At 37.8% G+C, this 14,495-nt stretch overlaps 2 protein-coding genes across 3 annotated transcripts; one reads left to right on the top strand and one right to left on the bottom strand.

The window, feature by feature from the left end:
* Positions 1–1,293: 1,293 nt before the first annotated feature.
* On the bottom strand, positions 1,294–5,476 carry LOC126688827 (uncharacterized). 2 transcript variants are annotated; one of them, XM_050383692.1, is made up of 6 exons: positions 5,150–5,476; positions 3,531–3,912; positions 2,757–2,953; positions 2,522–2,663; positions 2,273–2,364; positions 1,294–1,756 (listed from the first exon to the last, which is right to left on the bottom strand). In XM_050383692.1, the coding sequence occupies exons 1-6, from the start codon at positions 5,218–5,220 to the stop codon at positions 1,723–1,725; spliced, it is 918 nt and encodes a 305-aa protein (XP_050239649.1). In that variant the 5' UTR covers positions 5,221–5,476; the 3' UTR covers positions 1,294–1,722. The 2 variants fall into 2 exon arrangements, with proteins under 2 accessions (XP_050239649.1, XP_050239648.1); XM_050383691.1 differs by having other exon boundaries at positions 2,205–2,364; positions 5,150–5,474.
* Positions 5,477–7,010: 1,534 nt separating this feature from the next.
* Positions 7,011–14,159, top strand: LOC126688829 (DEAD-box ATP-dependent RNA helicase 46). The gene is made up of 8 exons (XM_050383693.1): positions 7,011–7,294; positions 7,883–9,176; positions 9,759–9,980; positions 10,308–10,376; positions 10,914–11,183; positions 11,292–11,642; positions 12,166–12,443; positions 12,614–14,159. The coding sequence occupies exons 2-8, from the start codon at positions 7,896–7,898 to the stop codon at positions 13,671–13,673; spliced, it is 3,531 nt and encodes a 1,176-aa protein (XP_050239650.1). The 5' UTR covers positions 7,011–7,294; positions 7,883–7,895; the 3' UTR covers positions 13,674–14,159.
* The last annotated feature ends 336 nt before the right edge of the window (positions 14,160–14,495 follow it).

Raw genomic sequence — 14,495 nt, forward strand, 5'->3', positions numbered from 1 at the left:
CTTGCTTAGATCCAGCAAAGATTAAGAGATCTTAGCCTAGATCCAACAAAGATATATAGATTATCGCCCAATTTGCCATCAATGTTGATCCCTCATCAGCTTCGATCGAACCTAATTGTTTTGCGCTCGAGCCCGATTCAACTGGACTTGTGATTATTGATGGTCGATGGCGGGTCTTTCCTACCACTCTACATGAGCAGGTTGGGTCCAAGTTGAGTTAAAAATCGATCTGGATTGACTTGTGGACAACCCGAAAGATAAGTTTGGCTTGTTTGCTAAAAAAACAAACATAAAAAAGTTTTTTCTCACAATCTGAGCTCGAGTTATTCTTAATCAGTTTTGTTCATTTATAATTCTAAAGGTTCCACGTTTCATAAAATGACACTCCCCTGTATATGTATATATATTACATGTGAAGTGGCACCATCCCTTTAAGGTTAGTATAAAATGCAATAAATAAATGCATACCATTTCATATACGTTATGACTTTTCTTAACAAAATTTAATATTTTAAAAACAAACTTCTACTCAATTCTTTATGAGTATAACTTATTTTTACTTGCGCTGCTGCTGCCTGAATGATAATAGTTAATAGAGGAATGTTTTAAATTTTTTAATAGAGTATGAAGCCATACATTGTTTAATGAATAAGGTATTATTAAAAGAGGAAATATATCCGACACAAGTCAATCTCAACCAAAGTAATCAATAGATTTAATACCATAATGGTTGGTATGTATCAAATTGATACTAGATACTAAAGCTAGCTAAACTGGTAAAGATTTTAATAGTTAAATAAAGTTTTTAATATTTAAATAAGAGAAATAGATGCCATAAATTAAAACTCTCTAAAAGAAAAGAATTATTAAATTGGATAAATATACATGGTCTAATATTTTGGCTTATAAAACATTTTCGTTTCCCTGGTCTAAAATTTTCGCTTATAAAACATTTTCGTTTCCTAACCAAGTTGGAATGACCATTGGTACAATATTGACAACTTAGATCTCAACCATCAACCATCAACACATAGCAGCCGAAAGCTACAAGCCTCCATTGAAATACAGATACTTGCAAGCATGCTTCGCTCCAGAAAGCAAGGTACTAAACATGAAAGATTTAAGAAAAAAAAATTGTTGTTTTTTCACTTCATTTTTTCTTAGATTTTGAATTTATACTTTATAGTCTCTTTTTCCATTTGAGGCTCCAAATGGCCCAATAAATTAGAAATAACTTCCCATTTTGGATATGTTTTTGTGAATGAAAGGTTATATTCATATAATTACTTGGAATTATCAAGAAATATTAATATTTCATATATTATTTAGAATTACAAGAAATATTAATGTTTCACGGTACAACCGGTATTCCAAAATCCTGTCAAATACCTGGATCACTGGATGTCGTTGTTATGCAGTGTCTATGAATTGCAGCCCAACGACATCATGACAGGGAAGAATAAGCAATGGAAATTCAATGGCGTAAAACACTGACAAATTTCGGGAAAACATACCACCTTCTAATCAAAACTATAGAGAAGGAAGTGAATTAAAAACCCTCTCTCTAAGAATGGCTGGATTCCAACTATTCCTACGTTGTGTCACGCAAAACTTTAGGGCTGTCTCCACATTCTCAGTCTCTGGAATTTAAACTTGTCAGAATCAATTTCCTTGCAGTTCAAATAACTTCAGTTTTGCACAAGCTAACTTTGCTCCTCAAGCTCAATATCTCATTATTGCCTCACAGATAACCTCTCTGATAAAACAAGTGAGAAAGAGAACACAGATTAGTTGGTAATCAAATGGAATTTCTAGTCATAGCTAGTACAACAACCAACCAGAATCAAGATAAGATACAATGCACACACGCAAAATAACAATCACAGATTATTATTATTATTTTTTTTTAATTTCTATTCAAGGAAAAAAAATGAACACAACATCGAGCCTTTTTTTTTTTTTTTTCAAGTAATAAGAATATCTACAACATTCTTTGTTTTTTAAAATTGGACACCAATTTCTGTTCTAGGCAATACCAAAATTCCAAAACAACATGAGGGGAAAATGCTAGAATTGAGGGACATATTGTGTAGATAGCTGATTCAATTCAAAACATGTGCACCAGATGTCCTAACAAAGCTAAAAGCTGCATATACTTCAGATATAACCATTTTCAAAATGAGACAACTAGGAGGCCAACATACTTATAAGTTCATAGGTAACAATCATTGTTGTTCCATAGAGTGACATATTTAAGAATCGAGGTCCAAACCCTCTATAGAAGCCCTGCCATCCATCTTCCTTAAGGAGCGTCCTCATCGTCTTGAGTACTGATGGTCTTCCAGCACCAAAATTATCCATGACCTTCAATGTAAGTGAGCCAAATTCGAAATAGTTTATGTTAGAGTTATTCCATGTATGAAATATCCAACAGGTTGCACCAAACATGGTACATAAAAGGGTAAGTTCTTTATCCTTTGGAGCTGGCAATGGAAACAGAGGATCACACACATTACTTTACCTGCAATCGTGTCTTTACAGTGTCAATGGGAGTAGTGATAACAGATGAACAAGCACCAGCAACCATTCCTGCTGTTGCCTGAACCGTCACCATCTCTATATGAGATGGTTTTTTGTCCATATCATCTCTATAACCCAAGCTCCTGAAGTGATAAGAAATGTTAAAGAGAAGAACACGTTAGTCTACATTTTAACTGTGAAGGAATATAATAGATCACTGGAACATTACGATGAACCTCCAAATGATGTGTTGGGCAGCTCCATAGGCAGCCCACCAAAGTGCAGATGCTGGGGACTGCATCAGGGCTGTCAATCCAAAGCCTCTATACATACCACGGAACCCTTCAGCCTTAATCACTTTACACACCACATCATATGGTCCATTGCAGACTGTAGTCCCAGGAAGCCCTTGTACCATTTGTCTCTGGCAGATCTGAGAATGCATTACTTACAATAATAAGTCATTGTCATGGGTTCCTTTGGTGCTTAACTCTCAAAAAACCAAAATGCTTTATTTTTATAGGTAAATGGTATAAACATAAAAACTATGCATAAAACAAGACATTTACCCAAATTGTTTCATTCCAAAAACTGGCCTCTAACTACCAAGCTCACAAGAGACACACTGTTTTTATAATCCAATCTAAACTGGATAAGTTTTAATGCATTTGAGGCCAATAATAAAAGAAGAAGAAAAATTTCCACAAGTTTTGGACCTTTGGATCTAAGCAACAGTGCATAAAATAGTATAACACATAACATATTGGCACAAAAAATTAGCAAATGGTTGATTTAGCTCACTCACTTGTATGCATGCGCAATGGGATCAAAACAACTCAGAAAGTTTATGAGCTGTGACATTAGAATATTAACAGCCATCAAGTAAGAAGAAAATATACATTATGGGCATGCCTAGCCATTTTTCCCCTTCCAAATATCTTTCCCATATTTCTAGATTAGGAAAATGACACAAAAGGAGTGTATCTAATGGAAAGAATAAGTTCACCTACCACATCCAAAGGCACATAGTAGGCACAAGAAACCAAACTTGACATCATTCCTGCCACTCCATTTGCAATCCCGACACGCGATGATTCAGCCATATCTAAACCTTCAGTATATTTTAACATCATATCTTTTGATATTTCAAGTGATGTCAAAGCCAGGACTCTACCAGGCAATGATCCAACAGCAGAAGTGCCAAAACCTCTATAGAGGCCAGGGATACCATCAGTCTTCAATATATGTTTAAATACTGAAATTCCGCGCATGCGAGAAAGACCAGAACCAGCTACCTGCATTCTAGTCTTTACAACTGCTGTAGGATGTAACAAGGCTGACTGAGCAGTAAAGAGGATAGCTCCAATGATATGAAACTTTGTCTTGTCCAACCTAAAGTGCGGCCAATAAGATTATAAAGAAGAATTATTTCTAGGCCAAATTTGAGCACATCAAATGACTTCCCACATATAAAAGATATGCAATGTAAAATCAGTATAAAAAAGAAACTCTAACTGAACTGCAAAAGAAATAGTTGTTGGTGGCTGAGTTTTTTTTCGATTTTTCCTCGGGGGTCACAGACTTGTTGTACAATGGCAAATTGCAACAATCATAGAATTCAAAGTGAAGAGAAAAGTATTTAGTTACAAAGCACAAAATCAAGCATTCATCCTTCCCAACTGCATTCTTGAATTGTTTCACTAACTAAAATTGGCAAACCATATATAGACCTAAAAATTACTCCATAAAATTAATAATTTCACAAAGCTGCACGCATCACAAAACTTCACGATCAAGGTGCCTCCTGATAAATTACCACTTATTCCAAAAAAAAAGAAGATCAATAAGTGAATTTTGGCTCCAATGGGAGGAGTAATGGGAGACTCAAACTAGCGGACTTCACTTCATGAGGTCTAGTCCTCAGTCGATTGTGATACCGTTGAGGTTTCTTATTAAGTCACAATTCAATGTGACAGGCATAAGCAACTACTCTTGATTAGAGGCAAAAATAAGACCATTCAGCGTGGTTCACGGAAAGTACCAATCAGCATAAAAATTTTGCTTCTTAATATCTAACAGAACAACACATGTATGCCAAGAGCCTTGTAGCTCAACCGACACTTCCTAATGTTTCCAATGGAGACATCAGAGTTCAAAAATACCACCCCCCACTCCCCACCACGAATTATTAAAAAGAAAAAAACATCTATTTGGTCCGTGCAAATATGCAAATGAAGATGAAATAATGCAACAACCAGCTAAAATCAAACGAAACCTTTTAGAACAAAAGGAAATGACTCGTTCACAGAAAGGTTCTTGTGTGTGTGTGTGTATATAAACCCTCTAATACAAATTACACGTTCTAAATTTAGATGAATTGTCATGTTTTCTTCCTTATTTTTTTAAAAATCATTTTTGTCAAGTTGGGCCACAATGAACGGAATGATCTTTACATGAACATTAAAGTTTAAGGATTAAAATGATTAAAAATATATATATATTATGGACCAAAATGACAATTCAACGTGTAATTTCATACTGGACCGAACAGTGGCAAAATGGGAAGGAAAAAAAATTGTAATTTCATAATTTGGATTTTAGGGGAGGAAAAAAAGAAAGAAAGAGAAACCTGTCCCAATTGATATCGGTGTCAGCAAGGGCCAAGGCAGGAGCAGTTGTAGCCTCGGCTTCCATGGCCATCCTACTTTATGCCACTGTTTGGGTTTTCTACTTTGTCTGCAATGACCTATACTGATATTTTGAGGATGTGTGTGTTTTTTTCAGAGACTTTTTGACTCCGTGTTTCCTTTTATATGTAAAAAGAGTTTTTGAGAAAGTTCCAGTCGGTTTGGAATTTGCAGGGGAGACGGGACGGGAGAGCAGGTGGAGACTGGAGAGAGAGAGTACGTAATAGCGTTGAATTTTAAAAAATTAAAAAGCGAGTGAGTGTAACGGATTACTGACCTGTACGCTGTATCCCTATCTATTTTACTCTTACTAGGGCTTTTGCCCAAGCCCAATCAGTCAATTCTGGGATTCCCTATCTTCCATGTGCTTCATTTGAGCCCAAATATAGTTGCCTTTTTTCCCATATACACGAACCACTTATATTTATTAATCTTTTTTTTTTTTTTTTTAGAAAAAGTTGGAAAAATTTTTAGAACTCCCCCCCCCCCCCCCAAAAAAAAAAAAAAACACACACACACACACTCAAGGGGAGGGAAAAAAAATTAAATTTAAATAAAAAAATTCAAGTACACTAAAGGTGTACCTGATAGAGTACAATAAGAGTCGTTTGAGAATAACTAAATAAGTTGAAACTGAAAATTTTTTACTGAAAATATTATAGGAAAAAAAAAAAACTAAAAACTAGTTGAATAGTATAATAGCGTCATGAATAATACCAAAAAGTACAATAGAACTTATGAATAGTATAAAAAATAAGCTAAAAATTCAAACAAGTTGAAGCTTGCATCACATCCAAAACAGGCTTTCAATCTCTCAAATTACAATACTCAAATATATTTAGAAAATAAAAACAAGGAACAAAATGAAAAGCAACACTTTAATCCAACAAATTATGCAATAAAAAATTATTTAACTTTAAGGATAAATAGTTCATATCCTTCAAAACTTCAACATTTTGTTACTGTCAAAGACACTACATAATACAATGTGACACAACCCTAAAAAAATTATATTTTGATCTAAGCAACAAATATATTAATAACTCTATGTGGCATAACTCATTGGAGTCCAAACAGACAATCCACCGACTCTCCACTCTTTTTACACATTAAACACCAATTTAAAACAATCATACCTCACTTGTGGAGATTCTCTACTGATAAAATATTGCCTGAAGAAGCAATCCAAAAAAACATAGGCAACCCTAAGAGGGACCTATGAACACCACACCACTTTTCATTATTACAATACTCAAGTTCCGAGGAAGGAACTTTACACATATATGCATTTAAATTAAATTAGAGTGTGCACTTGAAACTTCAAAGAAAAAAAATGCTCAATAAATAAATTTGTGGACAAAAAATGTATTTTGGAGAAAAAGAAAAAGAAAATATATAAAAACAATGATAATTAAAATGCAAACTGTGATTTGGCTAAGATTCATTTCAGTTCTCGAACTTTATTTTTATTCAATTGAGTTTTCAATGTTTCAAATTTATTTGATTTATGCGTTTCATCCAACTTCGTTAACAAAGTGCCATTAAAAAAATATTTTTCACACAAGGGAAAAAAATTTATAAAATTAATATAAATATTGTATAGATTTTTTAAGTGAAAATATTTTTTCAGTAGTTAATTTTATACTTAATGAATTTTTTTAATGAAATTAGACCAAAAAAAACTAAATTAAATAAATTTAAAATTTAGAAGTTTGAAAGTAAAGTTAAAAGTAAAATGTGTAATTTACATTTTTATCTTTAAATAAATAAATAAACACCCCTCCCATATATAATGGAAGTATTGGACAGTTCATGGCGAAAGCCTAGACTGTCGTTCCAGGCGATACTAGCTTTGCTTTGCTCCTCCTTAATCCAACCCTAACAACAATCATCGAATCCAAATGCCTCCAAGCTTTCGCACAAAATTTTGTGCCTTTTTTCCCATTCTCAAATTCTAGTCCGACTCACACACAGGACTAGTACTATAACGTTTTCGATTTTAGGGTTCCACATTCGGCTTCGTAGTTACCTGTAAGAAGAGAATCGAACGCTTTTGTACTTGTTTTTTCATTCTTTTTTGCTACTAGGTATGCAATTTCAATTAGTCTCTTTAATTTTTTGTTGGCTTTTTTTTTTTTTTGTTGGTTGGGTTTTGTGCAATGAAATGGTTTTGGCGTTTATGCGATGAGCTATCGATTTTATCTTCTTCTTTTTTGTGCTTCGTGTTTTCTAGGGTTTAATTATTATATGAAAGTAGCTTTTTTTTAACTGTTTGTTTCTTTTATTCTGATTTGGTTCAATTACTTGGTGTGGACTTGTACGGTTTTTTAGGGTTTATTGTTGTGATGTTGTTTTGGCTTATGAGGATCTTAATAGTTAATTGGATTGGCTGAGCTGAATTTAGATTATCTTTAGAAAATTGTAGAATATTTATTGTGTATAAAAATTTTCAGCTCAAATTTGTATTCTTAGAAATTAAGGAAAAATATATATATATCTCGAGCAACTTTGTTATTCTTAGGTTCACCTGGGTTTTGCGCAAATGGGTTTGGGTTGATGTTGAGTTGTAGAGTTTATTGATCCTCTTATCTTCTTTTATTGTAATTTGATGTTCTTGTAATTATTTTAGAGTTTTCAATGTTGATGTTTGATGCAAGGATTTTATTTGGTTGTAGATAAATATTTGAAATGGCTACTGCGGAGCCCGCTGCTGCTTCTCTTGGTCCACGGTATGCGCCTGATGATCCCACCCTTCCGAAACCTTGGAAGGGTTTGATTGATGGAAGCACGGGTGTGTTATACTACTGGAATCCTGAAACGAACGTCACCCAATATGAAAAGCCAGCCTCTTTGGCACCACCTATGCCGGTTGGCCAGCCTACTGTTGCTTCTACGCCTAAGTTGGCTGCAATACCAATGGCCCAGTCAATGCCAGCAAATGGTGTGATAGCTCAGCACGGGCAGCAGATAACACAAGCCCCACAACAGCAGGGGCAACACATGAGCCAGTTACCTCAACAGCACAGTCAATTAATGGCACAACAGCAGAGTTCAATGGTGGCACAGGTTTCTCACCCGCAGGGATCTCAAATGGTGCAAGGGGCACAGCAACACGGTTCTCAAATGGGACAACACTTGCAACAGCAGGGGCAACCCCCAGTGTCACAACCACATCACTTCATGCAGCAAATGATGCAGTATCCAGCTCAGCATATCCCGCAGCAGCAGCCAATCCAGCACATGCCTCAGCAGTCAACTCAGCAAGTGCTGCAACAGCCTGGGCAGCAAATGCCACAACAAGCCATTCAGCAAATGCCCCAGCAGCTGGGGCAACAAACACCACAGCATCAAGGTTCACAAATGGCACAACCGCAAGCACATCAATTTACACATCCTCAGCTGCAATATATGGCATATCAGCAAAGCATGATTCCACAAGGGCAGCAAAGTTCACAGCAGCAGGCCCAGCATGATGCACAAGGGCAGCAATTTGCAAATCAACAGGAGTATAAGGCAGCATTCCCAAATAGGGAGGAAGTTGATTTTCAAAACAGAAACCAAATTGGATTTTCTCCATCCCAGTTCCAGCAACCTGGGACCTCATCTATTCATAACCTGCCTGCTGGGAGCAATTCAGTTCAGATGCCTCAGATGGGTGTTCATTCAGGTCAAGCCCAACAATATGGTGGCTCTTTGGGGAACATGCAGCAACCCTCTATGGGTCAATTGCAGCAAACTAGGCCTGATTTGGTTCACCAGCAACATGGTCCTAGATTTCAAAATCAGTTGGGCCCAGCAATGATGCATAGTCAGCAGTCTAATGTGCCCCCTGTTGGATCAAAGATGGGGCATGAGGATAACTTACATGGTAGAACTGGAAATGAATACTACTTTAATGCTAACAAGGAAGGGCCAGCTGGTCCCCAAGATCCCAAGCTTGCAGTAATACCTATGGCTAGAAACCCTCAGGTATTTGTTTGGCTAATGTTGTATCGATCTTGAAATTCGTTTGCTCTCCATTAACTTACATTAATTGGACTTAACTTATGGTGGTTGGAATATAATTCATGGAATGGTGAAGCAAAAATCTTCTGTTTAAATTTTAGATATTTAGGATTTGGAAATATGATTTAGGTTACAAAGCACTTGAAGTCATAAAATTTAAAGAGCACTAGACGAACATGATTTGTCTTTATAATATGTCTTCAACTGTATTCGATATATACCTGTTCCAACAACCAAGCTAAACTAAGGAGGAATATTATTTGACTACCAGTTAGCCAAGGAAACGAGCCCACTATAGAAGCAAAGACTGGAATATTATGTACAAAAAGGAACTTCTACTTGGGCAGTATTTCAGTTATAACATGATTTCATATTCTTTTGTCCTTTCCTTCTTTTTCTACTTCCTTTCTACTGAGTGATTGACCACATTTAATATATATATATATATGGATTGATTGATTTGATTTATATATTTCTGGAATACATACCAGTTTCTTTTGATCAAAATGTTTGGGACCACTGATGATGTCTGTTATTTTATTGTAGGAGATGAGGATCAGTGGTGCCCCATTTCAAAGTCCCAAGCCTGGTCATGCCAATGCAGTGAATGCTGTCACAGGACATGCCATGCATATGCACGGCCATGCAGCAGGTGGTCCTCCATTCTCAAGTAATGCTTTGATGAGGTCTCCTTTTGTGGGATCTACAGATGTTACTGGTCTCTCACCTGTTGAAGTTTACCGGCAACAGCACGAAGTTTCAGCAACGGTCTGTATTTTAGCTTGCTTTGCTTATTGTCAGTGTGTATGTGAACATGAGAATACCCATTCAAAGGTTTCATTTGTAAACCAAATAAATATTTCCTGAGAAGAGAAATGCTTTCTGAGAGTGATTGACTGGTGTCTGATGCCCATTGATGTGCATTTGTATAAGAATTTTGAAGGGTGATCATACCAAATACTAATACAAATCAGAATTTCAAATGATGTGGTTTAGATGCAGTGTTGCTTATATTTCTTTCAAACTTTTTCTTATTTTTTCTTTTCTAAAAAAATGAATTGTATTTGATCTCGATATATGTATTAAAATGGACAGGGGGACAATGTTCCAGCACCATTCATGACATTTGAAGAGACTGGATTCCCTCCAGAGATATTGAGAGAGGTAAGCTTTACCTGTTGCGAGATATAGGGTTTCGTTTTTTGGGTATATAAAACAAACTACGGCATCCATTCCATTCCCCCTTTTGTTATTATGCTTTCTTACTTTTAAACTCATAAATTCTCACTTGTCGCAGGTGCGATATCTGCTCCGGAGGAGGAGCATATGTCGTACGCTGCACTGCTATTGGCACACTTACACATGCAACAACTATCCTGATTTTTGGAGGCTGCAAAATGGACAGTTGGAGCCATTCTTGGGCATCTTCTAGAAGGGTGGTTGGCCCTTCATCCAAATCACACCTAATGTGACTGGCATTTCATGCTTATTGGCTCCGCCTCTTATGTCTTTATTGCCCTCTTTTGTTGCTTCGAGTTGCTTCTGTAAGCAACCGTATACCCATGGGCTTTTTCTTATTTTAAATTATATTTCACTCTCGTGATATACTATTGAAGTCGAACCCTAAATTTTTAAGTTTGTATGTGTCAGATATGCTTAATTTTCTTGGAGCTGATTACCTGACTTATGTCATTGTTTCAGATATATTCGGCTGGATTCTCATCTCCCACACCAATTCAGGCGCAGACATGGCCGATTGCCTTGCAAAGTAGGGACATAGTGGCAATTGCAAAAACAGGTTCTGGGAAAACATTGGGCTATTTGATCCCTGCCTTCATGCTTCTTAGGCATTGCCGTAATGATCCTCAGAACGGCCCAACAGTGTTGGTTTTGGCTCCAACCCGGGAACTTGCTACACAGATACAAGAAGAAGTCATGAAATTTGGCCGATCATCCGGAATCTCCTGCACGGTGGGTTCTATGTGTTCATCTCTTATCCGTATTATGCAACTAAAGTCAGTTTTATTTTTGTTTGCTTTAGACTATTGGTTCATCACTTGACACAATTCTTTGATTCAGTGCTTATATGGTGGTGCTTCAAAGGGCCTACAGCTAAAAGAATTAGATCGAGGGGCAGATATTGTTGTGGCAACTCCTGGTCGGCTAAACGACATCCTTGAGAGTAAGAAGATTGACTTTAGACAAGTTTCCCTTCTTGTACTTGATGAGGCTGATCGAATGCTTGACATGGGTTTTGAACCTCAAATTCGTAAGATTGTGAATGAGATACCCCCACGCAGACAAACTCTTATGTACACAGCAACTTGGCCCAAAGAAGTAAGAAAAATAGCCGGTGATCTTCTTGTCAATCCTGTCCAGGTTAACATTGGCAGTGTCGATGAGCTTGCTGCGAACAAGGCTATCACACAGGTATCTTTGGACATCACTCCTTTTGCTATTGTCCTTTGAATGCAAAGGGAAAATCATAGTTCTTTACCTTGATGTGTTAGATTTAATATGTCAGAGTTAATCTTTATAGTTAAATGCTGATCAATTGCAGAGTTCACATTTATGGATTCTCATCTAAACAGAGGATAGTAGGTTTTTTAGTTATGAAAATAGATTCAAACTGTTAATATTCACCGGATTCTAAATAATATAATAACTTTTACTATGTACAAAGATCTGATTGCTGTTAGTTAAGCTTGAATTCCTTGAGGGGAGTGGCAGATGATGTGACTCTTCAAATTTGTATATGCTATCTGTTAGTTATAACCTATGACACTTTACCATCAGATGTTTTGATGGTAGGGTGTAGTCTGGCCATCTTATTCATGATGTATTGGGTTTTATAACCACACATAGAAGCTAAATCCATTACATCATAAACCTTTCTCTGATCTAATCACATCCATGCCCTAAAAAATGATGTTTTTTCCTTGTGAATATGCAGTATGTTGAGGTTGTTCCACAAATGGAGAAGCAGAGGCGCTTGGAGCAGATCCTTAGATCCCAAGAACGAGGTTCAAAGATCATTATTTTCTGTTCCACAAAGAGATTGTGTGATCAGCTTGCACGTAGTATTGGACGTAGCTTTGGGGCTGCTGCAATTCATGGAGACAAGTCTCAGGGTGAGAGAGACTATGTTTTAAATCAGTTCAGGAGTGGAAAGTCTCCAATATTAGTTGCCACGGATGTTGCTGCCCGTGGGCTTGACATCAAAGATATAAGGTTAGCTCTTTTCTTTTCATTTCTGTTCAAATTTATATGTGAGAAAGTGGCAGTCCTCACTTTTTTAGGACCTGGATTATAAACTTATATGTGCCAGCTACTAAATGAGTTTAATACTTAGTCTATGTAGCATTGTATTGTACTAATATTCTTTTGAGTTTGTGTTACAGGGTGGTAATCAACTATGATTTCCCTACCGGGGTTGAGGACTATGTCCACCGAATTGGAAGAACTGGGAGGGCTGGTGCAACTGGAATGTCATACACCTTTTTCTCTGAGCAGGACTGGAAATATGCAGCTGATCTGATCAAAGTTTTGGAGGGGGCTAACCAGCTTGTGCCCCAAGAGGTGCGAGAGATTGCTTTACGTGGTGCACCAGGTTTTGTCAAGGATCGGGGTGGGATTAGCCATTTTGATTCTGGTAGTGGTGGTGGTGGTGGTTATGGTCGTTATGATTCTGGTGGGCGTGGTGGCATGAGGGATGGTGGCTTTGGTGGGCGTGGTGGCAGAGATGGCAACTTTGGTGGGCGTGGAGGCATGAGGGCTGGTGGTTTTGGTGGACGAGGTGGCATGAGAGATGGTGCCGTTAGTGGGCATGGTGGGAGAAGTGATTTTTTTCCTGGTCGTAGCAACAGGGGACGTGGGTTTGGTGGTCCTAGTGGTAGTAATGTTGGTTGGGGTAGGAATGATCGTGGCCCATATGATCGGTACAACAATATGGATGGGCGTGGACGGGGACGTGGGCGGGGAAGGTTTGACAACAGAAGAGACGTTGATAGGAAGAGAGGCAGAAGTTATAGCCGTAGCCCTGAAAAAGTTAGAACATGGGGTTATAGCAGAAGCAGCAGCCGCAGCCGCAGCCGCAGCCGTAGTCGAAGCCGAAGTAGGAGTAGGAGCTGGAGCAGGGGTCGTAGCTACAGCCGCAGCCCTCGCCGCAGCCGTAGTCGTAGCTACAGCCGCAGCCCTCGCCGTAGTCGCAGCCGTAGCCACAGCCGCAGCTATGACAAATATGAGAGGCCACATGAAAGAAACTCCAATGAGAAAGATGTTACGATGCCTGCATTTGAGGCTGCGCCTGAATCAGGGATGTCTCCTATGTCCCCAGGCACACGAGGGAATGCATCTCTTGGAGCCAATCTCATTGCACAGCTACCAGTGGTTGAGAGTACCGAAGCAGGGCATCCAGAGGATGCTGTAGTCTTGTCCCATCAATCAGCTGCTGCACCTTAAGTCGTTCTTTGTGTTAGTGAGGGTGATTTCTGGTTTTGTGTTTATCAAGTGGCTCTTTTGACCTCTCACATATAAGACTGGCTTCCTAATGAGATTTTGTTGACAGCAAGTTGAGGTTGGGTCATATGGGTTGGAATAGCTAATGTGTTAGATGTGACCAGCCGGCCTGCTTCTACGTCATGGGTGGATAATTGTTTTAGGATGGATAATTGTTTTAGGATAATTGAGGGTGGTTTCTGGACATTCAAGTTCAGGGTAGCTCTTCGAACTCATTTTTGTGCTATTCTGATCTAGTGGTGGTTCAATTTGAGTGCTGGGAAGGGTATTTACTGTGATAAAAAAAGAAAAAGAAAAAGAAAGTAGGTATTTCTAGGTGGAATTTGGATGGACAATATAGATATAGTTCCTTCCCTATATCTTTCCAATGTTCTCACATTTACTTGGCAATGTCATGAATTAATATATATTTTTTCAATTTGTACTTTATTCTCTCTCTCTCTCTCTCTCTTTTATTTATAGGGGGTTTGAACTTGTGTTGGCTTCTATAAGCTATTTGCCTTTGCAATTTGATACTTTTATCGCATGTCACCATGTCCTATTTTTTTCCTGTGGCTAGTTTAGGGTTTGACTACCCTCGGTCTTGCGTGCATTTTAATTCCTTTTAAGGATCAAAGAAGAGCTAGTCTTTTTTCAACTCTCAAGTCCAGGCAATTGAAGTGGGCCTACCCTATCATGCTCCAGAGTCCCTATCAAGAAATGATAGTGACGATGGTTACGATGAGTTGTACGTAGTAATGGCTGCATAAACAAAGTGACAAGTGT

The sequence above is a fragment of the Quercus robur genome, chromosome 6 (assembly GCF_932294415.1).
Source record: "Quercus robur chromosome 6, dhQueRobu3.1, whole genome shotgun sequence".
Lineage (NCBI taxonomy): Eukaryota > Viridiplantae > Streptophyta > Magnoliopsida > Fagales > Fagaceae > Quercus > Quercus robur.